The 16,246-nt window shown below is 53.4% G+C and overlaps 6 protein-coding genes across 6 annotated transcripts; 2 read left to right on the forward strand and 4 right to left on the reverse strand.

The window, feature by feature from the left end:
• Positions 1-1,042: 1,042 nt before the first annotated feature.
• On the forward strand, positions 1,043-2,633 carry BDW47DRAFT_122391 (DUF5427 domain-containing protein MTC1; the record flags this gene model as incomplete). The annotated part of the gene is made up of 2 exons (XM_024815830.1): positions 1,043-1,592; positions 1,645-2,633. The coding sequence occupies 2 exons, from the start codon at positions 1,043-1,045 to the stop codon at positions 2,631-2,633; spliced, it is 1,539 nt and encodes a 512-aa protein (XP_024675961.1).
• Positions 2,634-3,068: 435 nt separating this feature from the next.
• BDW47DRAFT_43126 (5'/3'-nucleotidase SurE) lies at positions 3,069-4,569 on the reverse strand. The gene is made up of 3 exons (XM_024819018.1): positions 4,353-4,569; positions 3,365-4,248; positions 3,069-3,271 (listed from the first exon to the last, which is right to left on the reverse strand). Exons 1-3 carry the CDS (start codon positions 4,362-4,364, stop codon positions 3,187-3,189), a joined length of 981 nt encoding a protein of 326 aa, XP_024675962.1. The 5' UTR covers positions 4,365-4,569; the 3' UTR covers positions 3,069-3,186.
• A 944-nt stretch (positions 4,570-5,513) lies between these two features.
• On the forward strand, positions 5,514-8,946 carry BDW47DRAFT_98864 (uncharacterized protein). The gene is made up of 4 exons (XM_024820745.1): positions 5,514-7,608; positions 7,675-7,783; positions 7,831-8,156; positions 8,229-8,946. Exons 1-4 carry the CDS (start codon positions 6,169-6,171, stop codon positions 8,820-8,822), a joined length of 2,469 nt encoding a protein of 822 aa, XP_024675963.1. The 5' UTR covers positions 5,514-6,168; the 3' UTR covers positions 8,823-8,946.
• Positions 8,947-9,089: 143 nt separating this feature from the next.
• Positions 9,090-9,862, reverse strand: BDW47DRAFT_98866 (DUF2462 domain-containing protein). The gene is made up of 3 exons (XM_024820746.1): positions 9,716-9,862; positions 9,495-9,570; positions 9,090-9,375 (listed from the first exon to the last, which is right to left on the reverse strand). The coding sequence occupies exons 1-3, from the start codon at positions 9,763-9,765 to the stop codon at positions 9,238-9,240; spliced, it is 264 nt and encodes an 87-aa protein (XP_024675964.1). The 5' UTR covers positions 9,766-9,862; the 3' UTR covers positions 9,090-9,237.
• Positions 9,863-10,247: 385 nt separating this feature from the next.
• BDW47DRAFT_43165 (GPI anchored serine-threonine rich protein) lies at positions 10,248-11,409 on the reverse strand. Its single transcript, XM_024819019.1, has one exon. The coding sequence runs from the start codon at positions 11,201-11,203 to the stop codon at positions 10,451-10,453; it is 753 nt and encodes a 250-aa protein (XP_024675965.1). The 5' UTR covers positions 11,204-11,409; the 3' UTR covers positions 10,248-10,450.
• Positions 11,410-13,734: 2,325 nt separating this feature from the next.
• On the reverse strand, positions 13,735-15,705 carry BDW47DRAFT_43199 (aldehyde dehydrogenase). The gene is made up of 4 exons (XM_024819021.1): positions 15,037-15,705; positions 14,573-14,966; positions 14,061-14,503; positions 13,735-13,989 (listed from the first exon to the last, which is right to left on the reverse strand). Exons 1-4 carry the CDS (start codon positions 15,495-15,497, stop codon positions 13,845-13,847), a joined length of 1,443 nt encoding a protein of 480 aa, XP_024675966.1. The 5' UTR covers positions 15,498-15,705; the 3' UTR covers positions 13,735-13,844.
• Between the last annotated feature and the right edge of the window lie 541 nt (positions 15,706-16,246).

Raw genomic sequence — 16,246 nt, forward strand, 5'->3', positions numbered from 1 at the left:
TCACTATTTATGCCGGTGATCCTCCATCCCGCGGGCGGGACCGTTACGGGAGCCGAGGGTAAGAACGGAATCGAACCGATCTCATTTGACTCATATTCAGTAGGTTGTTTGGTTGATCAATTGGTGAGTATTTAGGAAATATTCTCTATGGGAGTACTGGTGTATACCTATATACAACCGTGACCCGGTCATTTGGCTGAAACAGCTTTGTATTAACTATTGACTCCTATCAAAACTGGCCAGGAGAATCAATCAGCCAACTATAAAGAAAGGACTATATATAATCGTATTATATACAAATTTAACCATTTCTTGCTTGACTTATAAAGAAGAATAACAGAATAAGGAAAGTTTTGAGTATAATCTATAAAGAAATGAAAATAGTACTATCCCGTCCTTCTACTGTATTCAACTCACTCCCAGGCCTTTCTCCAGATACGACGCAACTCGAGACACAACCTCCCTCGCCTCCGAATCCATGGAACGTCAACCCAAGCTAGAGACTTGATGGAGTGCATCGCAATTGCGGCCGTAATTGAGACTGAAAGCGGGATTTGCCCTTCTACATTGGCGCTGTTAAGCCCAACGTTGGACATCTCGAAGGGGATTCTGGCATCACCAGCGTCATCAAGGCCGGCCTCCTAGAGTCTGTTATTATCCGGCCGAAGGCGACGCTCGTTTCGGCGAAGGACGCGTCAATTCAACTGAGATAGAACCGGGTAGGTCTACTACGTAGTATAGAACAATAAGCCAGCTGTTGTCCTCTTGTAGCGACCCCGTGGTTCTACCTATGTATGCTGGTGTGGGTGAGTTACCAATCATACCGATATAATTTTTTATATACCAAGTAAAATAACCAATGCAAGGAACCCTGAATGCCATCGAGGATTGGACGTGACGCGTGACTGTCCAACGTGCTGTCAAGCCGCTTCTTGGCGCAGGTCATCAGCCACATGTTCTCCACCGCCCAAACCATCATCAACATCCTCTCCTCCCTTTCCTTCCCCACAAACACCCAACATCCCTCACCACCACCCCGACAATGCGTCCTAAAACTTCCAAACCCACCAGCGATGAGCTGCTCGCCCAATTCGACTCGCTCGGAGTCGACTCCGGTGACAAATCCGACGGCGCAAAGCCGGCCAACACAACCGGCCAGTCGGAGGACATCCTCGCCGAGTTGGACAACCTCGCCGCCCAACGCCCCAGCAGTAACACGGGGACCCCTCGTGTGTCCATGAACGAAGCCCGTCCGTCTACCCGGTCCCCTAAGCCGCCGGCGGCGACGGCGACGACCCCCTCGACCAACCGGTCCAGCGAGGACAAGGCCGCCCCCCGCAAGTCAACGGACAGTGCCCGGACGGCTTCCCGTGCGGCCAGCAAGCCCGCCACCGCGCAGCCCGCCGAATCCGAGAAGCCAACAGCAGAGGAGGCGGAGGCGAGCGGTGGAGGCTGGTGGGGCGGGATCTTCGCGACGGCCAGCGCGACCATGAAGCAGGCGGAGGCCGCCGTCAAGGAGATCCAACACAACGAGGAGGCCCAGAAATGGGCGCAGCAGGTCAAAGGCAACGTCGGGGCACTTCGCGATTTGGGTATGTTCCATCCTGGCATCTGACCGTAGATGCACCAAGCTCACACATCCAGGCGGCGAGCTTCGAGACCGGGCCATTCCCACGTTCACCACGCTCATCCACACGCTGGCACCCCCCATCTCGTCCCACGAGCGTCTCCAGATCCACGTCACGCACGATCTCTCCGGATACCCGAGCATCGACCCGCTCGTCTACGCGGTCTTCTCGCGCGTCATGGCCCAGGTCGAAGGCGGCGAGCTGCTGGTGCTGCAACGCGGGCAGGAATCCGCCCCGAAGCGCGGTCTCGACCTCACAGGCAGCAACCGCGCCCCAGGCTGGCACGATGGGCCTTGGTGGCGCACAGTGACACCTGGCATGCCGCGCAGCCTGTCATCCATCCGCGGCGCCGCCGAGGCATCCAAGCTGGCGCGCGCCAGCGCCGAGTCCTTCGCAACGGAGTTCTTCGCGCCCCGCGGCGGCGTCGAAGAAGCCGCCAAGCAGGCCTCCGAGGTCCTCAGCGAGACCAACCCCGTCCGCAGCAGTGACATCTTCCTCGCCATCCAGGCCATCAGCCAGACCTCGTCGACGGAGCTATTCCAGGCGGGACCCACAACGGAGAAATCCACGCCCCCAGGCGTGGTCGACGTCCCCGACGCCACGGAGGAGGAAGTCACTTTCGCCGTGTACCTGCACGATCCCATCCACGGCATCGCGTTCCACACTATCTCGCAGAGCATTCCTCAGAAATGGATCGACTGGCTAGACAATACCACCGCCTCCTCCTCCACCGCCTCCCCGGAGACAGACGCCGACACCAACAACAACAACACAACAACACCCGCAGAAATAGCAGACATCATCGAAAGCGGCGGCGTCGACCCGCGCGAGTGGGCCGCCGAGTGGATCGAGGAGACGCTCTCGCTAGCGGTAGGCATCATCGCGCAGCGGTACGTGGCGCGGCGGATGGGCGTCGGCGAGGGAGGCGCTGGGAAGGGCAAGATGCGGGCTGAGCAGGCCTCGGTCGTGGATAGTGGGGCGGGAGAGGTAGCGCGGGCGCTGTAATTATCGTTATCTTAGTACTTTACGGAGTATACTGTTTTGTTTTGGAATGAGTTCATGCCTTTTATAGTTATATATTATCTTAAGGGTTGATCTTTCTTTAGGGTTTGTGTGCTCTTCTAGAGATTGTCTACGGACGCTAGAGATGGATTGGATGAACTGAACTCCTATCTATTATATCTATAACTATACCTATGAAGTGTATACCTATCAACCACGGTATTAGGTGGGTAGTGACCCCGTCTGTCTGTTATTTAGGCACCCTGCCCTGTATGATATCAGCCAGCTACTGCAGGACAGGGGCATTGGCATTATATTATCATTTCACCATTTCTTTTTCATTGTTTTGGACAATGACCATCCAAAGTCAATCAATCAATCAATCAAAAAACATGCAAATGAATAAATAAGATAGATTATGAATAAACCAAAAAATAAATTAACCATTGCGGGTATCTATCTCTATAAAACCCCCTTTCTCGTCTCATCTCTCTTCCTATTTTCTTCTTCCCTAATTTTTGCTTTTTCCAGCCTACGAACCATCAAGTGTCATAACTCATTGAGGATTAGGAACATCATCAAGGACGAGATCCCCTTCGAGGCCGGGTACGTGCCAGAAGTTGGCGCAGAGGGCTGTGATACTATTGCTCAGTTAGTTTTTCCTCTTCTTCTTTACTACCTACTGTATCTCAAGATACAGTATTCTAGTGGTGGGTGAAGGGAAGGAAACAAACCTAGTATCACCGCTCAAGACGGTCTGCGCATCCGTTCCCTCCGGACTCGCCTGCAGTGCCTTTTTCATGCCCGAGAGCTCGGCGGCCCAGGTAAAGGTGCGTTGTTGGAGGGGATTTGCGGTGTCGTCGCTGGGATGGCGGTCGTGGTGAGAGACGCCGTTGATGGTGGGCTGTGCTTCCCCGTTGGTTTCGCTAGATTTCTGAATTGAGGAGGTTCCGTTGGACTGTGTCTCCGCGTACAGACAGCCGTGCGTCCAGTGGTAGGGCAAGGCGCGGGTATAGCGCACAGGTCGCGACTCGACGTCAGCGCGCATAGGCACGTTCAGATTGTAGAGCTCGACGCGGGGATCCCATGTCCGGGCGAGGTGGGAGACGAGACGGGAGGCGAGGCGGGCGGCGGCGTCGATCACGGGGGCGGGTTGAGGATCCTTGCTGCCGAAGGAGATGGCGATGGCGCGGTGGGCGCAGGTAGCGGCCTCGAGGGCGCCGCCGACGGTGCCGGAGGAGAGGTTATAGACGGTGGAGGCATTGCGACCGTGATTGGGGCCGGAAATGACGAGGTCGATGGGACCGCGATCGGCGAAGAGGTTGAAGAGGCCGAGCTGGACGCAGCTGGCTGGGGTGCCGTTGGCAATGACGACCCATTGGGCGTGGGGGGGGCCGGCGGGGGCGGCAGGATCCCAGGAGCCGTCGTCGCGAAAGGCGGACTCGGGCACGTAGGTGGCTGTGAGGGAGGCTTCGATCAGGTGGGCTTTGCCGATCCAGGAGCGTGAGGCGGCGGGGATGGCGACGGAGACTTGATGGCCGGCGGATTGGAGGGCGTGGACGAAGGGACGGATGTAGGGGGAGAGTCGGTTGGAGGGAGGGCCATCGTCATTGACCACCTTATCAGTTAGTTTTTTTTTTCTTGCTTTTTTTTCTTTATCTTTTCTTTGCTTTTCTTTTCTCTTTCCATTTTAGACAAGGTGGAAGAGGAAAGCAATCATACCAAGATATGCATGATGAATCCCCTCTAGTGGATTAGCACTTGGCGACCAGACTGGGCGGGAAGTCTAGTCCGGGATGGATCAAAAGGCGATCTGCAGCTGGACGGATTGGGGACCTTGGATGATCTTGCTCAATGTTTGAGGTAATGAACAAAAAGAATAAGAAGAATAGAACGGAAATGTGTTGGAAGGCAGAGATGCGTTGAAGTCGGGAACAAGATCCGATACTTATAGATATTTAATGGTTAGGTGAGGGACCCGATCCATTTCCGTCGCAAAGAGGGTCGTCCAGCCGATTCCTACCGAGGGCATACCGGGGAACAGAAAGAGGAATGGATCATGGAGGAAAGAGGGGGGATGTTCCCCTCTCTCTGAACGGATACATGATACATGCCATGAATCTGGATTGTTCGGGATTGAAGGAATGGAGGAGAAGTGGTTAGGATGGATGGATGAGGAGTGGAGTGGAGGAGGAAGAGTGAGTAGGATGTATTTGAATTACATTTTTTACAGTTTCATAATAGGGGAGGTATGGAGGGAGAAGGTAAAATACGGTATAAGACTGACCCGAAAAGAGACTGCGGTGAAGCCGATCAAAAGTTTCTGGTCAGCTGGACAGGAAGACCATGATGATCATTGATTAATTTGTTGAAAAGAGAGTGATTATTGGATTGATTGATTCAATCAAGACAGAGATTCAAAGAGAAAGGAATGGTCTGTTTAGAGACAGTTCAAGACAGAGAAAAGAAAGAGGTACCATACATAATTAAGGTATGATGGAATTCTGATGGAAGTTCTAGAACCCTTCCACACACACTCTATTTGAATGACTTTCATAATTGAATTGCATAACCAGAACCCACTATCAGCTGAATCATATCTTAATAATAGAAATAATAATAACAAAATGTAATATACAGTAGAACCATTAGAAACATATTGATAATTACAAAGAATCCAATAAAAAGATTCCAAGGATGCAGGATTGAGGATGAGGATTGTCAATGATGTGCAGGATTTTTGGACTGATGTACAGTCAATCATAAAATACATCATCAAATACATCAGATAAAATATATAATTCTAACAGTAATAATAAAGATAAAGCCCCTCGTGCCCTGATCATCCATTGTGAGTTGACAATTCCCAGTAAGAGGATCATCTTCCTCTTCTGTCCTCAGGCTTCACTCACTTCTTCTTCTTCTACTTCAACTTCCTTTTCTCTTCTTCTTCCTTCTCCTCACCTCCGTACCTCTCCTAGAGACACCTACTACAATCCCTCTCACCCCCCCAACCCTCTCCCTATCCCCCCCTAATCATCCTGTGTTCCACAACGGTCACTATTTCCACGACATTATCCCGATCCTGGATTCTGGCCTGTGCTGACTGGACGGCCGATCCGCCGGGGGGGTAAACTCCGTGGTGGGGAATTAAATATCATTCATTCCAATCCAACACGGACCTTCTCAATCATCCCACATTATTCCCCTCTCTTATTTTCTTTCCTCTTCTTCTTCTTCCCTTTCTTCTCTTCTCCTACGTCTATATCTTCCGATCGATAGAATCCCCCCCCTGGTGGGTTCCAAGATTGCGTGGCCCCCCGTTCCTGGTTGACCTGACTGACCGGCTCTGCATCAGCTCCACGGAGATCCACTTGTCCCGCCCAAGCGCAGGAAAAGGAAAAAGAAAAAGAAAAATCATCATCACAAATCAAGAAATAAAAATAAAAATAGCCACCAGAAAAAACCTTTGATCAACGTCCAAGTTGACATCTCACCATCTTCCATCTACATCCCTCTCAGAACGTCACCCCCCTGAATGGACTGCCGGACGTCGGATTCCGCCGCGGGCATCGACCCCAAAATCCTCGACAACTGGCAAGACGCCCTAAACACCATCCCGACTTGGGACCATCCCGCCTACGAACAACCCCTGGAGTGGGATACCAGTCAAGATTCCAGTCAGGGTGATGACTCGGCGGACATGAATGCCGCTCAAGCCTCTCTGGCCAGGGACCTTCTCGGCCCGTCGGACCCCTTTTCCACCGCCGATAGGTGCGCGCTCCCTCCGGCCCCCCTACGTGATCGCAAGCTGACGGTCGTTCGGCCATGCAGCAAACCAGGCACCGCCACCACCTCCCCCGATCGTTTCGGCTTGGTTGAGGGCCCCATCGACGGCACCGTCAGTGGCACGATGAGTCCCAGAACGCTGCCACCGTCCGCCGACGACCACTTCCAGCTCGATGACTCATGGCGGCATTACCAGTTGCTCAACGCCATGACCGCCGGCATCCCGATGGATTCCTCCCTCTACCCCTATCCCAAAGGTCCCGCCCCCGCCAACAACACCGTCATCGTCGGCGATACCGGGGAGCTTTCCCAGGACCCGGGGTATGGCGACCTGTCCGACCCGCTCCTGGCCTTCCAGAATATGCTGCCGCCCTTGGCCTTTAACGCGCCCGAGCCCTGGACCGGCTCGGCGACCACCTCGCCCGCACCCGTCTCCATGTCCATGGGGGCCCCGGCCTCGCTCAAAGAAGCCAACATGCTGCGCGGGTTTTCTGAGTCCACGCAGCCCCTCCATCCTCGCTGGACTCCCGCCGTGGAGTCGCAGCTGCCCGCCGCCATGATCTCGCCCCCCGCTTCCGCCCTCTCGTACGAGACGGGGCTGGTCGGCGGCGACCGACGGACCCCGGATGGGTTCCACTACCGGTCAGAGACCTCGTCAGTGTCGGGCGACCTGTCGGGGGTCTACGAGTGCTCCTACTCGGCCACGAGTGACGATCACCTGCCGGTCGCGGCTGAGCGACCGCTAGACGGAGACCATTCATGGGGTGGGAAGGAACAGTCTCCATCCGAGGCAGTTCCGCCACCGCAGCAGCAGCAGGCCACGGCCTTTATGGTCAGCGAGTCCCCGTCCGAGTCGTTCCTTATGTCGGCTCCGCCCCGGTCCCGGGCCGCCTCAGTAGCCGCGCCGCGGAGCTCCGATCGGCCCTCGGCCCTGGCCCTCCAGTCGGCGGCCACGGTACGGAAGCGCAAGCAACGCAGTGCCAACGCCAGCATGGACCACGGTCAACCCAAGCCCCTGCAGATCGTCCAGGAAGACGGCCAAGGGGGGTCGATCGCGTCGGCCGATTTCGTGTCCCCTCCGCGGGGGGCCCGTCGCAAGGGACCGTTGTCCATGACCGGCCGGGCCAACGCCGGCTTGCGACGCAAGAACAAGGATACATGCGTGCAATGTCGGCTGAACAAGCGCAAGGTTGGTGTTTCCCTTTTTTTTTTTTTTTCTTTTTCCTTCCGCTTGACCCCAGCTGACCAGATGCAGTGTGACGGCAACGCCCCATGTGAAGCATGCCGACCGACACTTCACGAACAACCATGCGCCAAGGCGTGCTTTGCCAGCATTGTTGAATACGGAACGTGCAATTACATCTGTAAGATTCCCCATCCTTCCTTTTCCGACTGCCACTAACCCTTCCAGCCCAACGTGCCGTGAACCACCCGACCTTGGACCGCGCGCGCCGCGTGCGGATGGAGATCCCCGTGGAATTCGATCTGAACGAACTCTTGTCCGTTCTGAGCCAGCGACAGGGGCGATTCAACATCCGCGCCAGTCAGGCCTGGGGGTCCCTCTACGTGCTGGACCTGGCCGAAACCTACAAATTCCTGAAGAACCTCAGTGACTGCAATGGCAACTCGCGGTCCAACTTCCTCGACTTTGTCGACCGACGCATCCTCGAGTCGAAGGACAAGTCGAAGAATTGGCTGACCTGTGTGAAGGACTGCGATCCGATGAATCACGTCTATGTAAGCCCGTCCCTTTTCCCACTCTCTGCCGTCCACGGCCACCCTTTAGCGATGATCACTAACAAGCCGTAGACTCTCCTCTCCCAGTGGAACAACATGCCCAGCCGCGCCAGCTACAGCTTCGTCCCCGTAGAAGACGGAGGCGAGGAGCGACCAATGGACATCCAGAACGAGTCCGACCGACGGGAGATCCTGCTTGCAGCGCAGCTCTCACGCATCATCTGCCGCATGCTCGAGGTAGAAGGGTTCCGCAAGCTCGAGCGCGACTTCTACAACATCAAATGGAAGCAGATCTCGCAAGAGACACATCTCCGCTTCCTGCGCGAGCTGGGCCATATCCTCCTCACGCTCCGCTGGCGCGTCTCATGGTGGAAACGGCTCGGCGACGGCGGTCGCGACCCGGACCCCACCAAGCAGCACTACGTCGACCGCGTGGACCTGCTCTGCCGCATCCTCTACGTCTACTACACATGCGTGCTGGCGAAGCTCCCGTCTTGGTCTGCGTCGGATGTCCCCAAGGGCGTGTGGTCCTCGTACGCGGACTCCGAGAACGCCGTCTGGGATGACTTCCCGGCGGACCCGACCGACGAGGGATTCCAGCGGTGGATTGATCGGGGACAGGACCTGATTGACCAGGCTGGGGTGCGACGGCGGGTGGCTGCTTAGTCGGCTGGTGGCAACGGCCAAGTCCACGATGGATGGACGGCGGATAGAACTGAATTTGAGATACCCCTGAGCGAACTTACGAATGATGACTCTACTCTGTATATGGCTTGTATGTACTGTTTTGGTTTACCTTTATATACGATAGATTTATACAATGATTATAATACCAATGTTTATACATGAGTAGATCTATATGAATGACTATCTATATGCATTCATATTTATATACAAATATTTATATACGAATAAATATGTATAATAGGGTATCTATCATTCATTAATCATAATGATATACAGCAACAGCAACAGTCAAAGCAACAACAATAGTAACAGTAACAGCAACAAGCTCTTTAACACGAAGTTTCCAGCGCAATTATCCAAACATGAACAAGAAAAGAAACACAACAAGAATAGATCATTTCTTCTTCGCCTTCTCCTTCTCCTCCTTCTCCTTCTCCTTCTGGGATTTCTTCCCCCCAGCCAACATCTCCAGATGGCCTGCTTTCTGAGCGAGGGTTCGTTCTGTTCGCGTGACGAGGCCGGATGTGAGTTTCTATCAAGATTATCAACATATTAGCATTGTTCATTGATTTCATTATCCATTAATCCATAGCAATATATATATATATATATATCGAAAGAAGAAGAAGAGAGGGGAGTAAAGGGAAATACCTTATTCAACTTCTTCTGCTTAATGAGCAACTGCTTCTTGGGGGCGATGTTGCGCGGTCCGAGGGTGGAGGCTGTTCTGTATCACATAAACCTCTGATTAGTTTCTTTCCCTTCTGTATATCATATCTGGAATATGTTTCTTTCTTGTAAAGTAGGATAGACACCGTAGGTAAAGCAGTAGGAGTAGGCATAGAATGGGTAGCAAGAGGAGAGAAACATACCGCTTCTTCGTACTCGTCGACGCCTTCTTCTTGAGGGGTGTTTGGGCCATTTTCGCTGCTTTCTTCTTCACTTCTTCTTGTGATTTCTCTTTGCGTATGGCGATAAACTGTCCCGCTCTGTTATCTGTTCGTGATGCGATATAACCAGCAGTGGAGGTGTTGTCGATCGGTGGAAAAAGTTGCAGATTTGCTTATCGGCTTATCTGTCACGTGAGATATTCTTTTTTCTTATGCTGATAAATATATTACATAAGATGATGTATATATTATGCACTATATTGATTACTGCCTAATACTAGTACTTACTAATACCTGTATTTACCCGCTAGCCAGTAAGTACTAAATACTAGATAGTAAATGGATAGGGCTATCACTTACTAGATATCTAGTTTGGGGTTAACAAATAGTGTGACCCACACGTATCCCACTCCTACTTGTCCTGGAATAGGAGTTTACATTTCTTCTACAGACTAGTCTACACGTATCTATATACGACTGGTAGGTAGCCAAAACTGAATGTACGGTAACATTAATATCATAGTACTTAACTCGAGCAAGTACAGCATTATGTAAACGTGATCTCCATTAGGGCCGTAGGCATTCAAGCCCGGCAAATCAGGAACCAAAGCAGGTAGAAAGAAGGGGTAAAGTAATCTAGATACAGGTCTAGAAGAGAAGAAGAATGATAAGAAGAAGAAAATGACGAAGAAGAAGAATGGTAGGGCTCAACCCCGTTTAGATTGCCAGAATGGCGGCAACGCCTAGCGCGATTCCGCCGAAGCTGATCGCGTTGCGGTCAGCGCCGTTGGTGAACAACGGGGGCGGGGCCTCGGTCGAGGACGGCGCGGTCGTGGGGGCGCTCGCGCTGTGCATGGTCGTCCGCGCCGTGGTCGACTTGGGAGGGCGCGCTACGGATGAGGTGATGACGATGCTGCTGCTCGTGCTGGTGCTGCTAGAGGTGGTGATCGAGGTGGTTGAGGTGGTGGGAGCGGGAGCGGGAGGCTCGCTGGAGGCCTCCTGGAGGGCGGTGGTCTTCTCCTTGGAGATGACGTCGGTGGAGGTGGAACGGGGGGTGGGCTTCGTGGCGGGATCTGAGCCCTCGGCGACGTCCTTGTTGGAGATGCCGAACTGAGTCGACCACTGGTACTGGCGGGTGTTCTCGACGACGATGAGCAGGCCGTAGTGGGTGACGTCGGGCTCGAGGCTGGTGCTGGGCGTCCACTCGTACTTGCCCGTGTTCTCAATCTGCTCGGCGATGGTGGCGATGGGCTGGACGTTGTTGCTGGGCCCGCGCAGGAGGACCAGCGACACCGGTCCCTTGGTGGTGGGCTTCCAGGTGATGGTGTAGGGCTTGCCCGCCGGGACAACCTCGTCGAGGCCGGGATTCGAGATCGAGTTGCCCTCCGGGCCCTTGGTGTAGTCGGGCTCAACGTGGGCAGCTGCCACAGCCGCAAGAGCCGATACCAGGAAGGTCTTCAGGAACCGCATTTTTGTAAGAGGTGGAAAGAGTGAATCAAAGAGTGACTGAGTGGGTAGGATCTCAAGTTGAGTAAAAGAATGACTGCCGCAAAAGCGGAGGAAAAAGACAATATATACCTAAGGAATGGATGATGAGAAAAGAGAGGATGGGAGGAAGAAAAAACGAAGAAAGACCGGGGGGGGAGGTACATAAGAAAAAGTCACCAATTAAGATGAGCTGGACCGGGGTGCGACATCAGCTAAACGTTAGGTCTGTCCTCCAAATTCCCCCCTTGGACAAAGCATTTTGTCTCATCCATTTGGAACATTGCGGCTCATCGGACAGTGGGACCGTAAAATGAACTACAGGGGAAGTCTTCCCGCCAGGGGTGGCACAACATTGGGGTCGGACTGTTGTTGATTTTCCATATCAGGACTTGCAATGCGACTGTGCATTCGACGGGAGGGACTGGAATGCTGCAGCCCAACACCACCCTCCCTTGGTCCTGAGCAAAAAGGCAATTTTCCCCCAGGGGCATTTCGACCCCGCTACTGGTCAGCCAGCATTTTTAGCTTGATATCTCAGGGCCCAAGGCCTTGGGCAATCACTGCACCAGGATGCAGGAAGGTCGCAGATTGGCGGAGATTTTCCTCGGGTCCCACGACATGGGGGGCGTTGTGGCTTGTCCACGAGAAGTCTCCGTAATAATCACAACAATACGGCAGACTTAGGGGTCCGAGGGTGGATTTGGGCAATACGGGACTAGCTCACTACTTCGTGGATCCTATGCTTCATTAGCAGACAAAACTAAGGACTAAGCGTTAACGGCGCGGACCGATGGTTAATTGTACCTGTAGTGACTATAACCGATGTATTCCCGATGGGTCGATAATATGCGATGAAGAATGAATAACAATCATAACTTGGAAGGGATGGATGGCATGGCAGTCAGTGAGTGAGACAGGAGACAGAATTGAGACATGGAATGAGAGAGGATGTCAGAGCAGGCCGTTTGGATGGAATGAACCACGCGAGCCCCAGGCAACCAACCAACGTGACTTCCACCTCTCGCTCAATATTTCCTCTTCTCCTTTTTGACTGCCCCTCATCCTGTTCCTGTCTGCGCCTCGCGTATTTTTCTTGTTCTGATTCAAAGTTTTGAGCCTCTGGGTCGCCTCCAATGAAGTCAGTCCCATGCCTGCAACATCTAGAGACCGGTTTAATTAGGTTCTGCCCGAGGGAAGGGGTGAGTCCATTCAACACTCTCAAAAGCTGAACAGTCGGCCAATAGATCAGATCTCATCAGACCTTGCATGACAACAAGACTGAAGCCAGGGTGAAATTAGAAGGATCTCTACAGTTGCCCTATCTGCATTTCCCCACTCATTACAATCCATCGGTCAATCACAAACGTGCAACATCTCAGATCAGGAGTTTCAATGCCGGACCTGAGTAGTTCAAAAAATAAAAAGGGTAGAACAAGACCTATTCCCCGCAAAAAAAAAGAAGATCTCTACCAAAACCAAGCCCTTCTACGTCGACTTGGGAAGGTAGGGTCGGTAATCGGGTCGTTCATTTCTTGTCTCAGGCATAGTTTGGTGGAACCCACCCGCCGGCTACCTAGCACATCGTTTAGTTTAATTACAAGCGTTCCAGGGAAATTGTGCCGTGATACCCCTCGTTACCGAGATTTTGACAAGGTAAACATCACATTAAGGCTACGAAGAGGAAACGGGCCGTCCGGGCAAGGCGCAGCAGGAAAAAGCCCGGGGCGATGCACATGACGCCCCAACGATGAGACGTGTCGTCTACCAATATCAAATTACTATGGTTTATAGTACCTCGACGGACACGTCAAACCAGACGTGCTATGTGCTGCTACAGTGTGTACGAAGTATATACGCATGCTACGCAGAACCGGTGGCGCTGGACTAGTAGTGTCAGTGCTTAGCCAGTGCCCATGACTCCATTTTGTCTGGCAAGACCTTGGTTCCCCTCGTTGGCGGTCAAGGTGACTCACGAAGGCGCAAATTAAGTGATCGGTTTGTACGACGTCAAGGGTTGTCCCATGTGGGCTATCCCGACAGGGGTTCGATTGGACGGCTCCCAGTGTACAAGCGTCACCGTGCCATCACCACCGATCGGAGATCTAATCGCCTATTTTTGTCCATTCTATACAGAGTAGCATCGCTTTAGCCTGTAGCCTTTTATACATTCACAAGCTAACCGGATCACCGCTAGTGGTATTTGTGGAATAAGTTCTGGGCGAGCCGATTTCTATGACTGAGGAACTCCGATTGATTACAGACAGTTTTGAGGCTGAATTTGCTGATATCGCCGGTCTAAACCGTTCGCTACCAAGGCGGACCCTGATGAATTATCCTATCCCAGCGTTCACACAGAGCCGCACAGGTTGCATCTCGGAACCTACCACGGGACGACCGTCATTGGAGCTGTTTCACCGGAGATGTGCCCTCCATGGTCCGCACCTACGGCGATGCATTCTTGGAGCTGTCATAGGTTTCTAATTTGTGTTTGCTGCGCGTGATTGATGCATCAAAAGGTCACCGGATTATATTCTATGGGTCCTTGCGGAATAAAGATATTAAGTCTAATATAGCAGTAAGCACTACACTGTGCTCCGGAGTAATCATGACCCTCCAACGTCGCTCACTGGTTCCAAGTGACCGTCTTGGTTTGCAACCACTCGTCATATCCGGCTGGGCCTCCGAAACGACCGTACCCGCTGCTCTTCCACCCGCCGTGGGGCAACACGGGCTCGTCGTGGATGGTCATGGAGTTGATATGCACAGCCCTAGAGGGAAAATTGAGTAACGAATATTTTTTTCGCGTCATCACGGAAGGATTCGCTGGGGATCGACTTACCCTGATTCGATCTGCCTCGCCAGGCGTAGTCCGCGGAACAAATTGTCGGTGAACACTGCCGATGTCAGGCCGTATTCTGTGTCATTGGCCAGGGCGACAGCTTCGTCTTCGGTGTCGACAACGATGAGAGATACGGTCGGACCGAAAGACTCCGTGGAGTACAAGTCCATCTCCTTGGTGACATTGCCTACGATCAGAGGTCTCATGGCGTGGCTGCTGGCTTCCGAGGCGTCGACGTCGCCATACAAGACACTGGCACCTTGGGAAATCGCATTCGCGACCAACCCCTTGTTCTTCTGGACGGCAGCCGCCGCAACCAGAACCGGGGCCGGCGCATTACCCCCGAAGACTCGTTCGGCAGCCTGTGTGAGCGTCTGGCAGAACTTCTCCGCAACGGGGCGTTGGACCACGATGCGCTCGGTCGACATGCATACTTGACCAGACTAAGCGGTTCCTAGTCAGTATCTCGGCGGTCATACAGATCCGATCAGCCGGTTAAGGTGGACACTTACGTGCATGAAGGCTCCCAGCGCGCAGCCCATAGCGGCGCGCTCCAGGTTCGCATCGTCCAGGACAATGGCGGTCGACTTGCCACCCAATTCGAGAACCACCGGCTTCACGTATTTACCGGCGGTCGAAGCGATGATCGATCCCACGTGCGTGCTCCCGGTAAAGCTGATTTTCCGGATGGCCGGATGAGCGATCAAGGCGGTGGTGACTTCGGCAGCATCGGCAGGTCGGTGGTAGAGAACGTTGAGGCACCCCGCAGGAAGACCAGCCTGGCGGAAGATGTCACCAATCGCCCAAAAACATTTCGGAGACAGCTCGGAGCCTTTGAGGATCGCCGTGTTACCCGCGGCGAGGGGAAGGGCGACGGCGCGGGCGCCGAGAATGTATGGAGCGTTCCTGCAGAGGGGGTGGTGGTTAACGGGAATCTAGGCGGGAAGATGCCTCAGTCGCGTGGCGGGAAGCCTACCAAGGAGCGATCCCCAGAATCACACCGTATGGCTCCTTGAAGACCATAGCTCCCTCTCCTTCCTCCGAGACCGATGGGATGGCACCCTGAATGGAGGGGATGCGCGCTGCGAAATCCTTGATGAAATTGGCGCCCATCTCGAAGGTCTTCTCCACGAAGAGTCGGCCAGCCCCCGTCTCCTCCATCTGATAGCCGATCAGTTCCTCTTTCCGGGAGAACATAATGTCGGCGGCGCGCATGAGGATATCCCGGCGCTCGTAGGGCTTTGTCTTGCTCCATGCGGGGAAGGCGGCCTTTGCCGTTACCGCGGCGCGCGTGGCATCCTCCACGGACGCGCTGGCGCAGCGGTCGACGACTTCGCCTTTGGCGGGGTTGTGAACGTCGAAGATGATGTCCGTTACGACCGATTCATTATTAATAATGAGCGGCACGATGTCGCCGCTTGTGCCGTTTGAGCACATGATGTGGGTTTAATTCCGCTGCGCTCGAATTTCACAATCCTCAGATTTAGACAGCGATTGCGATTCCGACTTTAGACGGATGAGCTGGCAATTGCAGATTGGTGCAAGATGGACGAGGTCAAATGAAGTCTTGCGAGGGGTGGAGGGGTTATATGGCGTCCGGAATACAAGCGAGCGAGCGACGCGGCAAGGGAGTGGGGGTACGATTCATGGCCGTTGGGGCCTGCAGCACATCGGTTTCCTTTCGGGAATGACGTTTTCCTCTCTCGACATAAGTTTGGATAGCTTATTTTTCTTCAGCACTAGCTGTGCAACACTGGGCAACCGGTGGACGGGAATTTTTGCAATGCTTTTTTTTGTTTTATTTTCCTTTTCGGATATTGTGGTTTCCTAACCTCAGAGTGTTTTGTTCGGATTCATGGCGCACGAACACTATGGACTCCATTTTCTCTCGGCTCTTGCGCGGGGGACCGACACCCGACATCGCCACTACCGTTGTCCGCCGCTTCCCATTCCCCCTGACTCTTCCGTGGCACAGGTGTGACTGGCTGCGTGTGGTGGAGAATTACACTGCTGGAACTCCGCACGGAGGATAAGGTTTGCAGACGACGGATGCAATCTTCCGAAGGTATCGGATATGCAGGTTGACTTTCGCGTAGGTCCGGCAGAACATTTCGATATCGACAGCGCCGACCACATTGCTGTCTTCGAAGTTGATCTGATCATCTATCCTCCTGCCAAATGATCTG

Source organism: Aspergillus candidus (genome assembly GCF_002847045.1).
Source record: "Aspergillus candidus strain CBS 102.13 unplaced genomic scaffold BDW47scaffold_3, whole genome shotgun sequence".
Lineage (NCBI taxonomy): Eukaryota > Fungi > Ascomycota > Eurotiomycetes > Eurotiales > Aspergillaceae > Aspergillus > Aspergillus candidus.